At 43.0% G+C, this 23,392-nt stretch overlaps 1 protein-coding gene across 1 annotated transcript; it reads left to right on the top strand.

Moving 5' to 3' along the window:
* The first annotated feature begins 16,335 nt into the window (after positions 1 to 16,335).
* Positions 16,336 to 20,874, top strand: LOC127348623 (3beta-hydroxysteroid-dehydrogenase/decarboxylase-like). The gene is made up of 8 exons (XM_051374585.2): positions 16,336 to 16,586; positions 17,034 to 17,123; positions 17,203 to 17,336; positions 17,528 to 17,686; positions 18,003 to 18,125; positions 18,198 to 18,277; positions 20,360 to 20,567; positions 20,662 to 20,874. Exons 1-8 carry the CDS (start codon positions 16,340 to 16,342, stop codon positions 20,707 to 20,709), a joined length of 1,089 nt encoding a protein of 362 aa, XP_051230545.1. The 5' UTR covers positions 16,336 to 16,339; the 3' UTR covers positions 20,710 to 20,874.
* Positions 20,875 to 23,392: the final 2,518 nt, after the last annotated feature.

Raw genomic sequence — 23,392 nt, forward strand, 5'->3', positions numbered from 1 at the left:
AGAAGAATGTGGAGTTAGCTTTTATATTTATGAGAATTTCATTTGGTACAGCAGCGGGGTTCACTTTTTGTAGATAAAAAGGTTCAATTCATGATCTTGCAGGGATCTGGTGTTTGATTTTTCCCTTGCATTGCATGGATAAAGAGGTGTCGGTTCTTCTTGTATATGTGTTCAGTAATACAAATAAAAATAGACGCTGATGCTTTCGAATGGTAGGAAAGGACTATTCTGGCGATGGATGGTTTGTAAACTGCTGCTTGCAGTGTAATTCCTACGAGCTGATGCGGTGCTATCTGCTATGGGCTATGTGTGTTATGCCGAAAGTTCATATATACGTCGGATTAGTGAACTACCGACTGCTCTTTCTCTTTCTCTTCACTGTCAACGGAGTTCACATTTTGAAGTCACTAAATTCACTACAACGCTGGCAAAGTTCACATGTTTTATCATAGGAGCTCACTTCTTTGTGTCTAAAAAGTGAGCTCACTTCTACTATGTGAACTTATATGCCTGTGTATTTTTTTTCTCTATCTTTTGTGGCACAAAAGAACCGATCATGTAGTTGTGCTAAACCCTTGCTAGTTCTGAACTTATGATGTTTCATTTCAGAACTGCACCTAGTTCAGAGCTAAACTACTACGGTAAAGAATTTGCCAGGCGCCATCACACCGTCGCTGGAATTCAGAAGCGCTACGGCAAGTTGGAATTCAAAATTGCCGCTGCGGGCGTCCACTGACGTCAATCTCCTGGTATTTTTGCAACGTGTGTGTATATCTGTTTTAGAATAGCAACGGGTGTGATGCTTTTATTACCATAGTAGCCAGTGAGGGTTCAAAATTTCCTTTTGAAGTTCACGTACTCTACTTCGTGCAGAAAAGTGAACTCCTCAACATAGTAATATTTCCATATTTCAGGTGTCTTGTTAATCGCTAGCTATCAATCACACAAAAAGCAAACTGTGAAGTTCAGTCTTGTGCTCTTCCGAAGATCAGTCTATGGTGTGCATCATGCCTCTGAAATTCTTTAGTTCACAGGCGAATCAGTCCATCATGTTGAATCCCTCAAAAGACTACGAGAGAGCTTACCATCCTGGCGCAAAAAATGCTAAGGTATGTGCTGTCACTAAGATCAGTCCATCATATATATGAAGGCTTTCTATTTGTTTAAAGTACGTGAAATCCAATTTTGTCGAAGTTCATTAACTTTTACGGAAGCTCACTTTGCATGTGCTTTGGAAGTTGTTGTTTTCTGAATACGGCACTATGGTTTTAAAATTTACTTTTGTTTGATGGGAAGAAGTTCAATTCCACAAGAACGTGAAGTTTACTTTTTTTTTAAGTTTACTAGAGTGGGGGTTTAATTTCCCAATTAGTGCGTTGATACTGGAAGCACTTTTAGTTGGTAGCTTTCTTTCTCAGTTCACAACCGAAGGAAAAAATGTGTTAAGAGCTTGGATTTTAGTTAGATATAGGGAGTAGAGGGGCATGTGATTTGACATGAACTTCTACTTATATTGTTTTGTATCTTGGGTTCTATCTGCCGATAGATAAGAGATAAAATTGCGGTGTGCGCCAGGAAGTTCAGCCACCTTTGAATTTTGGAGTAGTACTTGCAGCGATTTGGGAGTTCTATTTGTTATGTTGAAAAGTTTAAAGCTATTTCTTCCCACAGTTCACTTCGTAAGCCTGGCAAGTTTTCTTATTTCTGCCTGTGAAGTACCACTGGAAAATTATGTGCAAAAAACAACTTGTAAAAGTAAATATAGCTGCGCTACGAAGAAAGAAAGAAAGTTCACTACATAGCTATATGTTGTTTGTCCTCTCACGAAAAAACATTCTTGTAAAAAACTACAATTCCTGTAAAATTTATCACCGATGATAGTTCACTCGTTAGACCTGAGAAATACACTTGTTAAAATCGACTAGTTTGCTCAAATACGCTCGTCGTGGTGGTCGTTTGCAGTTCCTCCTGGTGTTGTTGGCGGTAGATGACGGAAAAGAGTGGATTGCGTATAGGAATGCTTTGTTATCTTTCTCAGCAAAGTTGTCTTTTCTGTCACCGCTTCTTAGGCAAAGACCATCAAAATTTTCAATCCTGTGTTCATGATGATGTAATAACACACAATTGGAAGTTAAAAAAATTCTAGTCTGAAGTTCACTTCCTTCCTACCACAGAGTTCAGTCAAGTACATGGAATTCTAGTTAATTAATAAACAGTGTGGTTACGAGGTTCACTACTTTAATTGATAAAAGTTCGATTCGTCTATGAGGTGAAGTTCACTTGCTTTTTATAATGTGCTGAAACTCAAATGTATTTTGTGAATCAATGTTGATACCTATGTTGTTCTGCGAGTGTAACACTGTATCTAGCTTTATGCTATACCATTTCTTTTTGAGGTCACTACAGTGCGCCCTAGATAATAAATTGTATCATACGTATGGCAGGACCTTTGGGGCTCCCGATGGCAAAAGCATTTTTAGCATTTTCGAACTTATAAAAATAGTTTGTGCTCAGTAAATGTTTTTAATATGAAAACAGTTTGCTTCTCCAAAAGTGATCGAATACTAATCCAAGAGTGCATTAGAGTTTACCATGTAAAAAACAGAAAACTGTAGTTCAGAAATTAATAAAGCAATACCAATCTGCAGGAAGTTAAAAAATAGGCGCTGCTCTAAACCGCTGATAGGATTTTGTTTGGTATTCACTAGGAGTTCATTCTTTAAAAGGAAGTTCTGGCCGCACATGGATTTTGTATTTGTTTTACTATGAAGTTCAATCTGTATGCACTTGAAAGTTCACTATTTATATATGTAAAATTTACAGAGATAACATAAGCGGACAAACTGTAGTTCACAATTTATTGTTCTGTCTTTTTACAGGTGCACATGGTAGAAGTTCACATCAACTATATTGTGAAGCTCGCCTCTTCTTTCCCGTGAATTCGCCTCGTCAATTATTTTGTCAGCAAGTTCACATCGCCCTCGTGAGGAAGTTCACCTATTCTCTATGTGAAAATTTAGTTTTATCCTGTCAGGAAGTGTAGTTTGTCAGCAGTTATTGTGACCTTTCTGTCACTTTCTAATAGAGTGGTTTGCTCCTCACTTGGTTGCTTGGCATTTTCTACCATATGTTCAACATGGCTTTTTTTTGCATTGTGTTAAGACATCATATACTGAAATCATTGATATAAATTATGTGTTCTCCTATGATATTCAGCGATGTAACATTAGTTCAAGCTTTATCGATTGCACCTTTCCACTCTCTGTTGTTTTGTTGTATGAGAGCATTATGTACTGTTTTCTTTTATTTTTGAGAATATACTGGTGTCCACTACTATCCTTATGATGCCCTTTGTTCGTACATGTAAGAAACACTACTGAATCAGAATCTTTACTATTGTCATCTCATTTATAACTTGAAAATCTCGTCTCTGACTTGCATATTTCCACTTTCTCTTTACATTATTCATTACTGACTTTTATGGTTGTACCACGTGGAAGTTCTCCATTGATATGCTGAAAAGTTACTCTTTGTTGATGGTACAGATGTAGAAAACTAGAAGTTCGGATATAATTGTGGAGCACTGCAGTTCGCATGGGCGTTGGTGAACATCCCTCGGCGCACCTACCTCCGCATCGGGTTGGTGAACATCAGTGCACACCAAGTTCCTCGTTAGGCTGAGATGTTTTTGCAACTGACTGGCTATGAAGTTCACATCTCTTTTTAGGGTAAGTTCACTGCGTGAGGGAAAAACGTTGATTAAACGATCATAGCAAATATGTTGTGGTACAGTTCATCATTGCTCATGATATGCTGTTGGATGCTGCTGATGTATTAGCCGTCGTGCAGTTTCCATTGATGCATTAGCTGCACATAAAAACAATTTCACCTAGTTCACATATGAAGTTTACTAATTTTTGTTTGAAAATTTATTGTTTCATAGACTGAAGTTCGCTTTTATTAAAAATGCAAGTTCGCTTGTTCAACCTAAGTATGGACTAGTATAGTTCACATTATTCAGAAAAAGGAAGTTCGTCTTTATTATCAGGAAGTTTATTCTGTCTACCTTTTTAGTTAAAACCACAAGCAAGAAAGAAATAAAATGTAGAGGTTCATTTTGCTTACGAAGAAAAGTTTACATATCATTTTGTAGAAGTTTTATTTCTGTGGTGAAAGCTTTGCCATAAGTTCACTGTCAGCCAATCTAGAAAAAATAGCATCTCTATTTATACAAATAAAATTAATTCATATGTGGTTTATTTGTTCTTTGCTATGGAGAAGTTCACTTATTTGTTCCTGAAAAGTTCACTCTTCTTAGGTTAGCTGTGTGTATGTGTGTTCGCTCTATTCTCATATGGAGTTCACTCTTTTGATTTTATTTTGACCGTACTTGCTTGTGTCTTTCATAGCACTGGGCGGTTCACATGTTAACTGTGAGCAGTTCGGTTATACCAAAGTATATATGTTATCATCAAATACTAGTTTGTTCGTGGAGAAGTTTGGATATTTCTCAGAGAAGGCGTAATCCATGTTTTTGAGAAGTGCACTAAATGGTCTAAACTTTAAATCTCTCAACTCATATATATGCTATGTTTCCTATTTGAACCTACACGCGCATGCTGATGCTAGTGGAGCTAGATGTAATTATTAGCATAGAGTTATCAGAAAGTGACTGACAGGCATCTTGTTGTTTCAGGTAAAATCTCATGTGAATTTGAGGAACCCAAACGAACAGATGGTATATCAGCCTCAGATAATATAATGAAGATTGTTGAAGATTATACGAGTATGTTACGCCTAATCTGGCTATTGCGTACAACAGAAATGATGGTGACAAGCTGGGCTGCTGTTTCAAGGTCACTTGCTAGCGTATTGAGTATAAATTTACTCGCGAACCGCGTCTGGCTGGGTTGTGAAAACAGATGCAGCAGCTGGTTTGCGAACTTGCTCAATGACCTGTGTAACTATGAACTTGTGGCTGCTATGTGTGTGTGTGATTTTCATTTACAGATTGAGTGTTTTATGATTGGAAATGTATTCCTGTGACTTGCACTTCGTTTACAGTACTTTCACTCTTTGATTTTGCTATTATGTGCACTTTACCTTTGGTTGTCAAGTTCACTTGGTTAGCTCCAGACAGTTCACTTTTCTTTCCCAGGTGCATTGGTACTTTTTCACTTGGAAGTTCACATTAAATGTGCTACGAGTTTAGCACAATTGCCAGAAAAAGTTAGTCTTGAACATGTCGCAATTTTTTCTGTTTAGTTGTGGAGAAGTACTAATAATTATTAGTTTAACTTTTATTGCGGAAACTCAGTAATGCAATTGGAAAGTTCAATTTTGCCATCCATGATATGTTTCTGTTAATGCATGTACAGGGAATTACATGATTTAGGTTACATATGTGTACACCAGTTCACTAGGACAACGGAGGAAGTTCATTACAACAACAAAAAACAGTTCAATACACACTTATTTGAGCATTCAAAGTGAGTATTCTGTTGACACGCTTATTGGAGCTTCGGAGGAAGTTCACTTCCATATTGGAGCAATTCATGTACTTTGAATATTCATGTAACTTTTATACCCCGACTAGAAGTTCACTAACAAATATCGAGAAGTTCACTTACATATTGAAGCAACTCATGTACTTTGGATATTCATGAAACTTTTATACCACGACCAGAAGTTCACTAACTGATATCGAGAAGTTCACTTCCATATTTGAGCAGCTCACGTACTCTATTTTTATGGGCGGAAATCATAGGCATAGAAATCATTCATATGGCATCTGATTGCGTAAATTGACCAACGCCACATACAATTAGCAATCATATAACTCTATTAATACCCCAACACACCACAATACCACACCTAATCAATCTAGATGAGCCAATTTCAAAAATATTTTCGTGTCGGCGTTATCTTCGCTTTTGCGTATTTCAAAAATTAAACTTAAAACCTATAGAATTTGGAAGAACCTTTAACACGAAAAAGGTGCACCTAGTCAATATATTTCCAACGCAATAACATTTGGAACATTCCGACAAGTGGTTCGAAAATAAGACCCCAAAAACAGTACGAAAAACCGAGAAGTTAAAAAAGCGGAATCACGTATTTTCAAATCTGCTCTTAAACCACAGAGAATTTGGAAAGATGTTGTACATGAAAAAGGTGCGCCTTGTCAATAGCTTTCCAATGGTATATCATACGCATCGGTCCGATAAACTGTTTGAAAACTAGAACCCCAAAACTGCACGAAAATAGAGAAATCCGCGAAAACGTTGTTTTCTATATTTAAAATTAGTTTTAAACAATACAGAATTTGGGAAAACAATGAACATGAAAAAGTTGCGAAATTTCCATGCGAATCCAACGGTATATTGCATGCATCAATCCGATAAGCGGTATGAAAATCAACATGAAAATAGTGTCCGCACGAACATGCAATTCTGGTATTCCGTCGAGAAGTTCACAAGTGGTTCCAGAGAAGTTCAGATGCGACGGAAGGTCGCTATATTTTCTGAAGTTCACTTCAAACTAGAATCAAGTTTCGGAAGTTCGCCCTGTACAATATTGAAGTCCGTCGGGAAGTTCAGATTCACGGAAGAAGAAGTTCAGATCCATGTACCGGGAAGTTCAGAAAGGGTTCGAGAATAGTTATTCTCGAACCGGTTCGAGAATAGCAGACCTATATATATATATATATATATATATATCTTTACATACTAATAAAGGAAGAAAGGTTTCTCCCCCTATTTTTCGTCCGTTTTTTATTTGCCCCCCTTTTCTATAAGAATTACAGGGCACTGCCACCGCCAAGTTATGTACCTGCCTGTACATCGCGGCCTCCTGTTCTGCGAGATCCTTGTTTACACGCGTACTTCATGGACCTTGGCCCGGCCCAACGTGCGTGCTCCATCGCCAGCTTAGATTGACGCCTGATTTGTGAACGTGCAAAAGGCGTGCGAGCTAAACGCGGACTACAAGACGCCACACCTCGGAGGCGAGGTCCCATCTGATCGCCGCCGCCAGCCTGATGCATACCGTCGTCGCTGCCAAAGAAGACACGGCCGGTGATGTTCCACGAGAGTATAACTCAGTATATATACTGCCCAATTCCTTTTTAGTTCGCTGAGTGCTCCAAGCTGGTGCTTGTGCCCGTGCGCGATTTCGATCGGAATTTGTACTGCGCTGCTCATTAGTCGGCCTGGCCCAGCTTCCCCTCCATGGCTTCCGCCTTCCAGGCGATGGACCTGAAGGATCCCCAACCTACGTCAGGCACAGGTTCACAAGAACACAAGTAGTTGCACTGCAGAAAACCCGGAAAAACTGAAGTGACACACACGACGGTTTCCGTCGTTCTCCTATTCTCCAGATCGGTCATGCCACCAAGGACTTGGCGACGACCACGCCGCGGCCGCATCGACAACCATCCCAGGACCTCGCCGGTGAGGTCAGGATGCAAGGGTACGCCAGTGGTATATACATAAGGGATAGAACCAGGACAGGCCGTATGCTTTTGAAACCAGATCAGATCGAACAAATTCGTCGACTCACCGTTCCGGCGTGGCTAATCTTCACTGCAACATCGCCGACGCGACCTGGCGCAGACAGCCTTTCGACGCAGGTGCTAGCCGGCGTGGCAGGCCGCGGATTGCTGAAGACGGGCAGCCTTGGCGGCGTGGCCGCAGCAGCCCGCGGCGGCGGTGGTTCCCTCTCTGGATCAAAGGAAGTTCCCCCGTGCGTTTTATTTGTTGTGCGGAGCAGATCGACCGCCGAGTGCTAGGGTTCAACCACGTCGTCGCTCTTCAGTGCGTCCCGCAGCCTCGCACCACCGTGTTCCTTTGATTCGGCCACCACTATCGCGGCCCGCTACCGCCAGGCACCACCATGGCACCTCGCAGCACTGCATCCAACAATTTTGATGTTGTAGCTGGACATGATCTATGGCTTCTTCGTTTGTTGTTTCTCCTCTGGCCTCTGCCTTCAAACCCATATCGCCCCTTTGGCTGGTCTGGTGCCTCGACTCCCAGTGAGAGCATGCTGATCCAGTATATGTGCCAACCACGGTGGTATTTTGGTCAGACGATCATGTCTGTTGTTAGCTTTTTTTATTTAGTGTGCAGGCCAGACATTCAGTCCCGAGCTCTGAACATGCAGAGTAGTGCCAGGCCTCCAGCTACTCCCACCGCTATAAAATTCAGCACACATCGATCATGCCGTGTTGACTGGAACATTGTGCAAAAATCCATTGGTGGCCGCCATGTCCTTGCTGTCTCATCGGGAAGGCTGGTCAGGGAGCCGGAGGAGCCATCATCTGGCTGATGGTTAGTTTTTCTTTCATTTTTTCGGTCAAAGATATCTAGCTCACGTTTGTTTGTGTTTTTTTTTTGACTAAAATCTAGCTCATATTTAATTTGCTTCACACTTTCAGCTTTTAATTCATGTCAATTTGTAATATGCAAATTATACCTGATTTTGTTGCATCGGTTGTTTTTATTATGTGTTGCGCTGGTCTCGAACTCTAAATCGGCGACACCACCACCCGGTTGTTGCAGTCCTATCGCCTTCGTGCCGTGGAGACAAGGCCCCGAACATGAACTTTAGTGTCAACGACTAACCCTCTCCATCTCGACTTGTATTCGTCAACAAGTCGTTCGTCAAACATTACTCGCAAGCTTTCGGAGCCACAAACACACGAGATGGCCAGGGAGTCAGAGCAGGTACCTGCGCAACCACAAGCGCAATAAAGGCTATGTCCACTTCGTCAACTAGATGACGGTTGTGGCAGCTGCTGCCGCGAAGTACTAGCATAGTGTCAGGGGAACATGCACATATAAGTTTTTTTTCATCCCGATGCAACGCACGGGCATTTTTTGCTATATATATATATATATATATATATAGGACATATTCATGCTACACCCGGGTGTAGTTACTCCCACGTGTGTTTCACACAATCTAGGTAGTATCTATCGTACCGAAGAGTATATACTTGTAGTATGAAGTATATAAGAATATTTTGGTAGTATATATACTACTTTGTAGGTAGTATGTATACTTTTTTACGTACACTATTTTTTACGTATAAATATGCATGTATTTTGTATATATAGTGCAAACTATGGGTATATTTTAAAAAAAATCACCAAAGTTGGTATGGAGTATCTTAGATATAGTGTACGGACATACTCAAAATAATAAAGTATGTTATATACTTCCGTATGGTAGTATATGAGACGTGGGTGTAGTTACACCCAGGAGTAGGAAGTATTTATCCTATATATATATATATATATATATATATATATATATATATATATATATATATATATATATACCAAACGTGTATTTCGTATGCATTTGTTGTATACCAAACGTGCTCTTATCCAGGAAGTTCAATTGGGGCACCATGGTGCCCGGGCACCAAACGTGTATTTCGTATGCATTTGTTGTATAAGATGATGCAGAAGAATTTTCTAAGTCGTATTTTCATTTTTAAAAAATCAAGTATCCACAGCTGCAAAGCCTCATATGAAGTTACACTACGAAAAAGTGTGCCTAAGTGACCAAATCAAATCCACAAGCAATGTGCATGGACATACGACAAGGTCTTATGGACACTTTTTTTTATTAGATGGTGCTAGAGTATAATTATCGGCTCACTAAATCAAATGCACAACAATAGAATATGTGACATCAAGTAGAACCAACTAAAATATATGCCCCATACATATATTGGACACACAAATCACAGGGACGCTGCTAGTGAGCATAGTAGTATGCACAAGATTTGTACTTGTGTATATCACAAGGCTCACTAGCACCACCACGGGATAACATCCGAAACAGAGGCACTTGTAGTGCCCCAAACTTCTAATCATCGAGAAAATCAAAATGAACATCAAGAACCAAAACAAAACAGGGCCAAATCAAGAACATGTCTCATACTTACGGTGGACACACAAACCCGGGATGGTTTGATTGAGCCAAGTAGGATGCACAAGATTTGTATCGGTGCATAGAAAAGGCTCACTAGCATCATCCCCGTGATGACATCCGAATAGGAACTTGTAGTGCCTCATTAATTATAATCATCAATGTCATAAAACCAATCACAAGAAAGACCACATTTAAATGAAGGCCAAATTAAGAATGACATGCCCCATACTTACATTTGACATACAAATCACTGTGACGGTACGAGTGAACCAAGTATGATACACCATGTTTGTATTTATGCGTATTACATTGTTCACTTGCACCATCCATGGGATCACATCCAAAAGTGAGGAAGTTTTAGTTACATAACAATTTAATCATCATCACAGAATAAAATTGAACATCAAAAAAACCAAACGAAAACAAGGACAAATCAAGAGGACACCTCATACTTACAGTGGACACATAAAGCTATTTAGCCAAGCACAAGATTTCTATTTGCGCATATCACAAGGCTTACTGACACCATCACTGGACCACATCCAAAATTGAGAAACTTGTTATTCCTCAACAATTTTTCGTTATATGTTTTCAAAAGTAGTGTTAGGATTTTTGCATTTTACAGAGCTCGTGCGCACCTATTCAATAAAAGAGATCATATTTAGGAAAACATATGAAGATTGGGAGCGTTAAACATCTTCCATACATTTACCCATGCACCAGAGTGTCAAGCCAAGAAGAAAATTCACGGAAAAGTACCAACAAGAAATTTATCGACCAGTGGTACAGTCACATCAGCCCGTACCGCGTGACCATATCATAGACGAGTGGCTTCATCTCGTCAAGTACATCCGTAAGCGAGTTTCAAGCACTTCACTATCGCTTACACTTTCTCCATTCTCACTTAGGTTTGACCATTATTGCTTTGTTTAGAGTTCTTCAACAACAATCACACGCTTTACATGTACGTTGCTTTGGATTAAAAGCAACTCGCATGTAATTCTAAGTGAAGGTAGGGAGAGACAATTAAACCATTACCAATCAGCTCTGCCTTGGATTCGATATAATTTTACTTTCAAAAACTAGCTACATTCGTCCTATGTCCTAGCAGACATTGACCAGCATGTCCAAACTGGAGTTTCCACTGTAAAGTTTGCTACTGCCTCCGGTTGAAAATAATTACGTAAAAATGGAGGTATATACACACCAAAAAACATGTATAGATACACCAATTTTTCAGATGTGTGAATTTCCAGCACTGCCTAGTCATCACAACTGATGGCGTATTACCGGTGTATAGGGAGGACATCTCTATTTTGCAACTGCCAAACGTCGCATCTGCGGAGCATGTTTCTTAGCTTCCACGTCGCATACCATTCCCAAGGCTCATGGCCTGCTCATGGCCTGCGCCAATTTCCCCCCGCCTCTCGCCGGTGAGTGGAGGCGATCTCGGGCTTCACCCGCGACACGAGGTCACCCGGGGCAGCAGCCTTGGGTAAGACGGTGGAGGTGGCCCTCTTCTTCGCCGGAGAGGGTTGGCCTGCGGTTGGTGGTGGTGGATATATCGATCTATCACCGCGTTCCGGTGGCGAGATGGAGATGCTTGGAAGCCGGCGACGGAGTCGCCGGTGGAGGGTTGGAGTGGCCAGCCCGGGATGGTCGCCGACGTGGGGGTCCGACCTGAATAAAGGCGGTGGTCCTAGGGTCTATCTTGCATGAAGAGGAAGACCTCCCGGAAGCCTGGACTCGTGATCTAGCCGGAGTGTTGAGTTCCGGAAGGCTCCGCCGGCGAATGTAACAGTGCTTTTTGCCTGGAGTTTGCTGGATCGGTGGTATTCGGTCGTACGCACCCATGCTTTTATTCCGACCGATTGGTTCTGGAGGGAGCGGCGCGAAGCTCTTTTTCTGTGTTGACATCAAGTGACTATGGATCCATGATGTAAGTCGGAAGAAGAGAAGTTCATGAAGGCCGGAGGGGAGGACTAGCTAAGTGAGGTTCAAGTCTCCGCGTTGTTGAGGGACTTGCTTGGTGTTCCGGGCTTCACAGCAGCGGTATGAAAGTGGGGATGACAACACAGGTGAAGTTGTTCTACCTTTCAGGGTGAAAACCCAAGGTCTGACCTTAACTGGTTGTGCCTGGCAATGACCTTGTTGGAGGCATTGTTTTGAGAGCGGGGACTATCTTCAGGGTGAAAACCTAAGATCGTTGATCGGGCGACGATGGTGTTCGCGCACTGTTCCCTTCTTGGAGGCGTCGTTTTTGGAGATTCTGTATTTCAGGTGTTATCTTGGCGGTGGATGTATTGCTGTTGTTAGGCCCGAGATAGTGTAGCGGGACTTTTGTTTCTTAGTTTTTTTTTGGCTGTGTGCATCCGTAGTGCCATTAGGGTGGTGCGTTATTGCAGAGGCTAGGTATAATTGGTATCATTTTGATATTAATATATTCCCTTTATCGAAAAAAATTCGCAAGGACTCCCTTCCTCACTGCAACAAGTGCTACTTGACTACTTCATCTGTTTTCAACACGATGACATGGTGACCAATGTAGGGTGTTTCTTTTGTCGTGGACACATACAGAAAACTGCCACTTGATTCATTCTATTCTGGGTAGATTTTTTGCCTTCATGTACAGCACTGATGGGTTGGTTTGTCCATCCATGAAACTCTGTGTTCGTTACCGTTGTGCCAATTCGAATGCACCAGATGTTAACTGAATATTATTATATTTCTAAGGATCGAAATATTGGATAACCAGAGAAAAAAGTAGTGATAGCAAATTGCAATCAAGGAGACAACCACCAATCCCAACTCCAGCCTAAGATTTGGCTTACATGCCAAAAACATTCAGCAAAGTGCTCAACATAGTGTTTTTATTTATTTTAAACATAAGGCCATAGCCCGGCTTTATATAAAAGCCCCAACGGCGCGCAAAAAGCGTTTGCATTACAAGCATACACTCAAGTCTGTGACCATTAACCAATAGATACCGTTTACTAGTCATGCAAACTTCGCATTTATATTGGCAGTTGCTGGAGTTGCTCGGGTCTGACGAGAGAATCCCTGGGGCCATATTTATTGCTAGTTCAGCCTTAAGGAAATATGCATCGTTTAGCACTTGATCACCAGTCATACCAAGTTCACTAGAATACCTCTCGTAATCTTCTGTTGAGGCCTCGTTTAGCGGGGGAACCATTGGTATTTTCCTATTAGTTCTTCACTGGAAAACACCTTAAACGGGGGCAATGATTGGTTTTTCTGTTCTCCGAGCTAGGCAACTTTTTTTGCCCTCTTCTTTGCCACGGACTTCTCAAGAGAGTGGACATAGTATGTTGGCGGACATTCTAAAGATTCTCCACCATGAACCTTTCCAAAGATTAGTTCTAGATCTTTGACCATATCAAATACATCATCACCAGTACCGTGGATAAGATTGTTCCAGTGCTCGCTCACATTTGAAATTTTTGCCTTTCTTTTCGACATGCTTCTTCGGAAAAAATCGACAATGCCCAAGGTATACAACCTTTTTAGAATTATCTAAATATATACAGTCAGTCTCATCTAAACTGTGTGTGCATTCATTGTATCATTTGTTTGTATGTCCTGAAAGGTTGCTAAGAGCAGGCCAACCATTGATGGTTACAAAAAGCAATGTTCATAGGTCAAATCGATCTTGTTTGTGCTCATCCCACACATGTATACCTTTTTTGCCCCACAGCTGTAAAACTTCTTCAACTAATGGCCTTAGGTACACATCAATGTCGTTTATGGATTGATTCGGGCCTTGGATGAGCACTGACATCATAATAAATTTTCGCTTCATGCACAACCAAGGAGAACGGTTATAGATCATAGAGTTACATGTCAGATACTATAACTGCAGCTCTGCTCCCAGAAGGATTCATGTCATCTGTACTTAGATCAAACCTTAAGTTTACTGCGTCATCTGCAAAGTCCGGGAACACTCTCAAGATTTTTCTCCACTGCACCCCATCAGCGGGGTGTCTCAACATCGCGTCTTTCGTACAACTCTTATTTGTGTCATCGCAATAATTTCGCATGCTCTTTGTTTCTGAACACACGTTTCAACAGTGGTATTATAGGAGCATACCACATCACCTTGGCAGGAACTCTCTTCCTAGGTCACTTGCCCTCAACATCACCAAGGTAATCTCGTCTGATCTTATACCGCAATGAAATTCATATCAGGCATGCATCCAAATCTCGTACTCCTCGCCACGTTAGAGGATGCAGTCATTAATGCATGCATGTATCTTCTGTATGCCTAATCCTAGAGGGCAGACAACTTCTTCGCTTCGTACGTACTTGCGGGCAATTCGTTACCCCTTGGAAGCTGCTTCTTCGTTATTTTCAGCAATTTTTCAAATCCCTTGGCAGTCACACTGTTATGTACCTTCCATTGCAACAATTCCAGTATGCTACCTAGCTTTTTCTGGCCATCTTCGCAAGTTGGGTATAATAATTTGTTGTGATCATTTAACATCTGCTCGAACTTCAACCTCTCCTTTTCAGTTTCGTAGTATCTCTTTGCATCAGCAATGGCACGACCAAGATCATCAGCGGGCTCATCTGATGCCTCCCGATCTTCTGCTTCTCGTTGCAGTATCACCATATTCAGGGAACATATGATAGTTGTCATCCTCCTCTTCTTCTTCATCGTCTTCCATCATAACCCTTCTTTCTTCGTGCTGTGTCCAACAATTATAGATGGACATGAAACCGGACCGAAGCAGGTGGGTGTGAAAGGCGTCTGAGGAAGAGTTATACTTCTTACTGTGACACATAACACATGGACAACACATAAAACCTTCCTGTTTATTTTCCACGGCCACACGGAGAAAACTTTTCAGGCCCGTAATGAACTCGTCACTGCATCGCATCCATTGTCGGCTCATCTGCATTATATAATTAGGTACATCAAAAACCATTACAGAAGATCATGAATAGTGAAGCGATGTACATGGAGACATGTATTTTATCAATGATAGATGAAAGGATAAAATTGTTAACTTTGATCAAGAAGGAAAAAAAAAAGAGGAAAAAATTTAAATGTGCTCGGGGCCTTCATATCATATTTATTTTGTGTGAACTCAAGTGGCATCATGCTTTGAGCCATTTCATCGAGCACTTCTTATGCATAAGAAGAGAAAATAAACCAACATACACCTCTTGTGCTAAGACGAGAAAAAAGCTAAGTGTTGCTCACAAGCTTGGACCGGACACATGTATATATAGAGATGGACCTTTAGTCTTGGTTGGTATCTCCAACCGAAACTAAAGTTCCCCGAACCAGGACTATAGGTGCCCCGGAACTAGTGCTAACATTAGTTCCGGATTTAATCACAGCCGGGATAGCTTTAAACAAAAGACATCTACTAGTGTGTGCTAATCGATATTCTGTTATCTCGAAAAGAAAAAGTGGAACATCGTCCAAGCCTATATACAGTGGCGGAGCCACGATTGGAACAAGCCCCGGGCCAAAAACTAAGTGCAAATTTTTTTCTCTAAAGCGAACATGTGTATCACAAAATCCCTTCCAGTAGCTTTTTCAATTTGAGGATTTGTTGATTGTCTGGATGTAGAGATTAATGGGTAAAATGCATATTTCTTCAATTGATCTATTCCTAGAACATGTAATTAATAAGAAAAATGTTAAAACAGTGAATCAGTTCAATTGTAGACAGTGACGTAAACCAATTCAAGTGAAATTTGAAAACAGTGAGATGAACTAAAAATACCTATCCTACAGAGGGGAGCCGCAGCTGAATCCCCAGTGGCGCATCGACTACGAGTCAATCATAGAGCGTGCGAGAGGTTGTGCCGCACCACTCAAGTATCGCACGTGTGCGTCGGCACTCACGGTCTCGAGCAGCGCCGTCCGACGATCGTGCGTAGGAGGGTAGGAAGCGGCCAGGCAGGGAAGGGCAGCCCAGGGGCAGCGGCACAGCACCTGAGCAGCCTAGCGTCACGCCGCGCCGCGCCGGAGAACGACGAGGTCGAGCTGCACGGGGAGCATGCTGCCTGCTTGGGCAAGGGGCGGCGCGTGCTTCCAGCCGAAGCAAACCAGGGTAGGGAGGGAGCCACGGAGAGAGAGCCAGAGAGGGTTCAAGCGTTGCCCCGCTCGGGCCTCGTTTCCGCCTAGTTTCGATCGTGCTGGGATTATTGGACAGGAAAATATGGGCCAGTCCTTCACTACGCCCTAGGCCAGATGAGAATTCCACATAGATAGGTGGCCGGAAAGAGTGCCGCGCCCCGGGCCATGGCCCTTGTTGTCCGGGGTGTAGCTCCGCCCCTGCTATATATATATGTATGATATGAAGTAACCAAAGTAGTTGACGGTAGCACTAGTACTGCCTACTAATATCAAACTAGCCCAATGGATCAGTCGGTTGACAGCCTGGAAGCACGGTGGTGCGCGGTGACCGGCGGACGTGGATTCATGGCGAGGCACCTGGTGATGGCACTGCTCCGCTCCGGAGGTTGGCGCGTGCGGATCACAGACCTCGCCCCCGACGCCGCCCTGGAACCCACTGAGAATGATGGGCTCCTCGGCGCGGCCCTCCGCGGCGGCCGTGCCGTATACGTCGCCGCCGACGTCTGCGAACTGGTCCAACTCACGGAAGGTACTTGTTATCTTGTCCTCCATCCTAGAAACAAGGTAGCTAGTGTTCCAGAAGGTGCTAATCCAACAATCGCTGCAACTTTCATTTGGGCAGCAATACAAACCAACTGAATGATGATTTCACTGCAAAATCTGATATCTGAGGACCTTAGTCCTTTATCGAAATATCTGAGGACCTTAGTTCTTGATATTATCCTCTCTACTGTACATTATCCTTCACATGTAGATATATACAGAAAGTGGCTCGATACTGTTAGGATACCAAGATCCACTGCAGATAAGCCCGTAGCAGCTAGCTTAGCTGCAGAGGTCGGGGCTTCATTCCCATTTCAAAAAAAAAAAAAAGCTAGCTTAGCAAGTCGTATACTATCGTCTAGATCCAGTACGCGGCCTCCCACCCTCTTCGATGGCTTCTTCCACTACAATTAACTAGTCTTATGCACTGCAGCTTTGGAAGGGGTACATACTGTTTTCCACACTGCTGCGGCGGATCAGAGCAACAACAACTTTCAGCTTCATTATAAGGTCAACGTCGAGGGTAAGTATTGTTACATTTTCGCCATGCTTTTCAGAGGTCTGCCAGCATACTCACATCATCTTGTATTTCTTGAGCACAGGGACAAAGAATGTCATCGAGGCTTGTAACATATGCAAGGTTAAATCGCTGATATACACTAGTACAAGCGCAGTTGTATTCGACGGAGTTCATGGCCTCTTTGGTGTAGATGAATCGACACCATATCCTGATAAGGTTGACACACATATTTCATCAGTTTTTATTATTATCATCGAATGTATCAAGTTTGAAGACAAACGGGGCTGAGACAAACGTGGCTTGTATATAGTCAATACTGCCACATTTACCTTACAGCCCGCCATAGGTATAAGTAAGATTTAGTTAATTCGTTATAGCGCTAACCACGTGGTTTTCTTATTTGTCAGTTTCACGATGCATACACAGAAACAAAGGCACAAGCAGAAAAGCTAGTGATGAGCGCCAATGACAAAAATGAGCTGCTCACTTGTTGTATACGTCCTGGAAGCATTTTTGGTCCTGGTGACAAGATGGTGCAAACATTGGTTGCTTACGGAGGAATGATGGTAAGTACGTCTAAGTGTATATTTCACATATTGCACATAATAATAATAATAATAATAATAATAATAATACCACTAAAAACATAGCTTTAAAATAAATATGATTTATCTTAGTAAATGCTCGCTCCCTGCTTTATTTGTGACATATATATAATTAATGTTATGCAAAATGAATGCCACAAACCTTAGTGTTATTTCCGGATCAATCTAGTCTATATATGTACTATTGAGTAACTAATACAGATACAAGGAAGTTAAACATAAAATAATTTGATGTGCTTAGTTTTGAAGATGAACTAGCTAGTGTTTGTTGTTGCAGATTATTATGGGTGATGGCAAGAATTGTGATGATTTTGTATATGTTGAGAATGTGGTTCATGGTCACCTATGTGCAGAGAAAACACTTTCTACCAAAGAGGGTGCAAAGAGAAGTGGAGGCAAAGTATGTATTTATTGTGACTTGCAAAATAATGATTCATGTTATTCTCTCTTGACATGTTTAATTGTTTGATAGGCATACTTTATAACTAATATGGAGCCAGTGAATATGTGGGAATTTTTATATACGATTTTGGAAGATCTTGGATACAAAAGGTGACATTTATCTGTTCTCCCGTATACCTGAGTGTGTCAAATTACCAGTTCACATGTTTATCTTTCTTATACGCAAATACATAATTAAGCTACTTTAATAGCCATGGACGTATACTACCTGAAGCCCTTCAAAATATTACCGCATAATGTTGGAGCAATATAAAGTTATTATAAATTGTGAATGTGGTACATATGTAGAAGGTATTGTTGTGTCACGTGCGATATGTATTCATCACAATTGTCTAGAAATAGGCAAATGATGTGTTGTGTTTTTCTTAAACATGGTACATTTCATATTTAGGATTAATTAATAACATCTTTTCATTGTTATCTATGTTTATTGTGTAGAAGAATTGGAATATTGGCATTAAGAAGTCTAACATTAATAACAAGTTTATCTCTTATTCCTCGAAATAGGCATTCGCCCCGCTTTATAAATAAAGCCGCGACAGCTGAACCGGTAAAAGGTGGAGAGGAGAACCTCTTACAAAACAGATCAAAGGATAAACAAAAAAGAACATGGAAAACCAAAACTATCGATGACATTGGAACAGACCGAGTCGAGTAGGGGCTCCACAACGACGCCCCCAAGAGGGTAACGACGCATTACGCCGCCGCCGTCGAGACCGCGAGGTCTAGGGTTTTCACCCGGAGCCGTACCGCGGGGAGGATACCCACAATGACGCCCCCAAGAGGGTTACGACACCCGCGGGCATCACCGTCGTTGGCGCCGTGGCGCTGAGCTTTCGCCCGGAAGTAGCCTCGAACCACGCCCGAGAACTCAGCCGCCCGCTGTCCCCTGGGGAGGTTCCCAAAACACGATCTGGGAGCTGCTACAGCCGAAGAGCCGCCAATACTAGGATCTCCCGCCGTCCGCTCCACGCCATCCCCATGGCCGAAGAGTGAGACCACCACCACCACAACGTTGCCCGCCGTAGAGCCAACTGCGCAGTCCACCTTCCGGGGCCGCCGCCCCGGCATCCCACGAACTCGAGCCCATGGCCTAGCCAAAACACCGCAAGGCCGGCGGATTGGACAGGGAAGGCCGACACATAGCCAGTAGCCATCAGGCCAACGGCAGCCAGGGGAGGGGATCCGCCCTCCAACACGCGAGGTGACCGCCGTCCGGACGCAGTAGTACTACCAATTAGGCCAAGATCATGCCCGGCCACCTGCTAGGTCCCGATCAAGACCCATTGGTCGTGTCGCCGAGCGGATACGCCCATGCCGCCTAAGCCATCTATCTGCACCTCCGTGCTAATCCTAGCCAAGTCGCCCCCAACCGAACCGCAATGTGTTAGCTAGATACCATGCGCAGCGTCACCGCGACCTCACTCCTTGCAAGACGGCCCTGGCCAAGGCCGCACACTGCTGCAAAGAAGCACCCTCACTGCAACGCCCGGGGACATCGCCGCGTTGTTACCGACACCGACACGCCACCGATCGAGCCGGTCACTTTGTCGGCATCGAAGATCTCGCCTTTGAATTGCAGCAAGAGCATCCCAACGACCTTCCCGAACGAGACAGGGGTCGGACCCTGCGCTGCCAGGGCCGCCGGATCTGGGCCCGCCTAGCCCAGACCTAGAACGAGCAGCAGTGCAACCATGGGAGCGCCCCACCGGCTGGCCCTACCGAGGCCCTCTTGGCCCTGGACAAGGCCCACAGGGCCCAGATCAGAGCCCAACTGGCCCTAATCCGGGCTGCGCCACCAGCAGGCCCTCTCCGCCGTCGCCCTCCGCTGCCGCCCATGGCCACACACTGCGCCCGCCACCGCCTTCGCCTGGAGCAGCCACCGTCACGCCCTGCCGCCACCGTCGGACCGAGCGCCTGAAGCCCCGAGGAGCACCGCCGCTAGTCGAGCATGCCCCGCGCAGACCCCCTCACGCGCGGGTGAGAGAGAACCCGCCGCCGCCGGCACCGCGGGTGGGGCTAGGGTTCGCCCCAGTCGCCCGCGGGGAGCGACGCGGAGCGATACCGCTGCGGTCCACTGTGCCACGGTCGTTATGCTTTCCAGAATTTTATCTCTTATAACTAAGGTAATATTGAAACTTATGGTTACTAACTTATGATATTTGTTCACAGCCGATTTAGGATAAGAATACCTCTGTATCTTCTCGTGCCGATAACATGTCTGGTAGACTGGAGCTACAATAACTTATTCAGTCGCTATGGAATGCGTAAACCTGGAGTGCTAACATCCACAATCATTAAGTATGCCACATTGAATAGAACATTCAACTGCAGCAACGCTGATGAACAACTTGGTTACAAACCAATAGTGTCACTCAAGGTTGATACTTCTCCTCATTTTGTTCTAATTTTCAAAGTTACTATTTCTATTTTTGTATTTTTTTGCTGACCCCTTTTACGAACTCCTTTTTCAGGAGGGAGTAAAGATGACTACTGAGTTCCATAGGCAGTTCAAAGCATGAGATATGTAGATATATCTCGAAACAACAAAGGCACAATATTCCACCAACATCAGTATTTAATTATATATATTGTTGGGAATATTCCTAAGGCAATCACATGATGATATTTCCCAACTTATTTATCAGTTATTTGAATTTTCCTTGAACACCATTAATGATATGTACCATCAAGTACCTGACTTGATAGTGAAATTATGTATTGCATAATGTTTCTTCTAATGACATCTAGTCGACAAGGTTATAACACTAGTAGGAAAAAAGCTATAGGAGCATGACTAATGAAAGTGGGCTCCAGCTAGGACACACGGCTGCTATTTTTAGCAGCAGGTTGGATGGTGGCATGCGACTAGTAAGACTGTAGTGGTAGCGTACAGTCTGATCATGCACGTGACTAGTAAGTGGGAACCACGCGACATGTATGGAGAGAACGGTAGCACGCTAGGATTCGGCACACGACTGTTTTACGGTGCCCGTACTACCTTAACAACGCACTATCGTCTCCTTTTCCTCTGGCGATATAAAGCTTTGTGATATAAAGCTTTGTGAGTGCGCCTGATGCGTCAATGGCTGCATTGTATGAGACGATAAGCATAGTGCATGCGTACCAGTTTAGATGATATATATATGCCTACCCCCTATCATACTCTCTCAAAACACAGAATTTAGCAAAGACTATCGTTGATCGATCGTAGGAAGCTCCTATGGCAGAGCTTCTCGAAGATGTTTTATGCTTATTGCTATATAACTACCACTTATAAGACATCTTCGAGGAGCTTTTCTTAGGGTCAGATCCACATGGCAGGGAGACTATATAGGGGCAAGCTTATTGGCCATGTGCCCTGTCTAGATCGCGCGGCAAATAATACCAGCAGCACACTGCCTGGTCGCACACAGCTACTAGGTTAGCCGCAGCGTGCTTCCTCCGCCGCACGCAACAACTAACTTATCTGCAACATGTTCCCACTTCCGCATGCTTCTATTATGTCCCGTAAAGTGCACTTACTAATAACCTCCCTCCACTCTTTCATCATTCTGGATCCCCAAATCTGCCCGAGCGAACCCTAGCTCTGACCGTCAGAGTTGCCGCCACCTTCCCTAACACGCCGCCGCCACCTTCCCTGCCGTGTCGCCGCCGACCGCTCACACCGCCACCTTCCCCGACTGGTCACCATCGATGCCGACCGCCTACACCTCCACCTTCCCGTCTGGCCGCCGCCGGCACCGCCACCTTCCGCCCACCGTGCGTCTAACCGATTTGTATGCTTAGATTTGTAGGTTATAAAGAATTGTACGCTAAAGTATGCTATATATATTTGTATCGTATATTTGTATGCTATATATTTATAGATTTCCTGCTAATAATGATATACATAATCCATATTCATTGTCATATGACTGACGATTTGCTGATAATGATGATATATATTTGTATGCTATAGATTAGATTTTTTTGGCAGTGATCTTGGGGTGGTGTGAGCGAGTCTTTTCATATGCACAAATACAGATCTTGTGCATCGTACTTGGATCACTCACCCCATCTCTGTGATTTTTAGGTCCAATATAAATATGATGACTTATTTGAAGTTCATTTTAAATCCCTGATATTTGTATGCTAGAGATTTGCTGCTAATAATTCTATAGACAATTCATAGTCATTGTCATATGGTTGATTTGCTGCTAATAATTCTATATAAAAACTTCCTAACAGTGCATCACTGTTCTAACTGCATTTCTCCAAAAGGCTGAGAATCTATACAACACGTATATAACTTCATAACATAGGTCCAGTGTCAACTTAACTCCATCAGAAAACCTGGAGAGGGAGAGATGACCTGCATAACATCGTGTAGACGAAGATGCTTGCTGTTAACTTGTCCAAAACGGCAGGCTATATGCCTATATCACCTAAGTTGCAAAAAAAAAAACAAAGGTTTAGGAAACTAAACCAGACGATGAACACTTTCCCGACCATAACTGAACCATAACACGATGGCTGGCACTCACTGATATAGATTTCGTAAAATATGAAGTGCTTGGGTATTCAAATAAGCCGAAAAGGGTGTAATTCTGGAATCTGGATTGTAGTCGCATACTCTAAATTAGTGTTATAAATTTAATAAAAGAAGATAGTAGACATACGGACACAAATACACCAATATTTTCCCCGACAAATTTTAATCATATTCAAGAAAGTTCACTTACAGCTTACATTCTGAGATCACCATGAGTGGTGCAACTGACTGCTTGGTTGTCCATGACTGTGTGAGACTGAATGCCTACCAGGATGACTCGTAGAATTCCCATAATTTTCAGGGTTACCCATTTTGCCACAGGCGAATTGAAAATTACTACAACATTTAATCCTGGTGCTGACCCAGCCTGCTGAGGCTATCCCGGCGGGTGCCTTTACAACCATCGGATCTCCACCTTAGATGATCTACACCGTTTATTTGTTCTGGTCGGTGTGTTTTTTTTGGCACTATGCGCTTTGTATATTCTCTAGCTGACAATGGGTCCTACTTGCTACTAGGCCACAATTCACAGTGGCAGGTAAAATCTTTACGGTGTAAAAAGAACGCTTTCGCTCTGCCTCGCACGCTCGCCTCGCCTAAGACCCGACCCCGACTGTTGTGGGTATACTATAAGTAAGTCCTTGGGAAGCATTATTCTATAAGTAAGTCCT

This window comes from Lolium perenne, chromosome 4 (genome assembly GCF_019359855.2).
Source record: "Lolium perenne isolate Kyuss_39 chromosome 4, Kyuss_2.0, whole genome shotgun sequence".
NCBI lineage: Eukaryota > Viridiplantae > Streptophyta > Magnoliopsida > Poales > Poaceae > Lolium > Lolium perenne.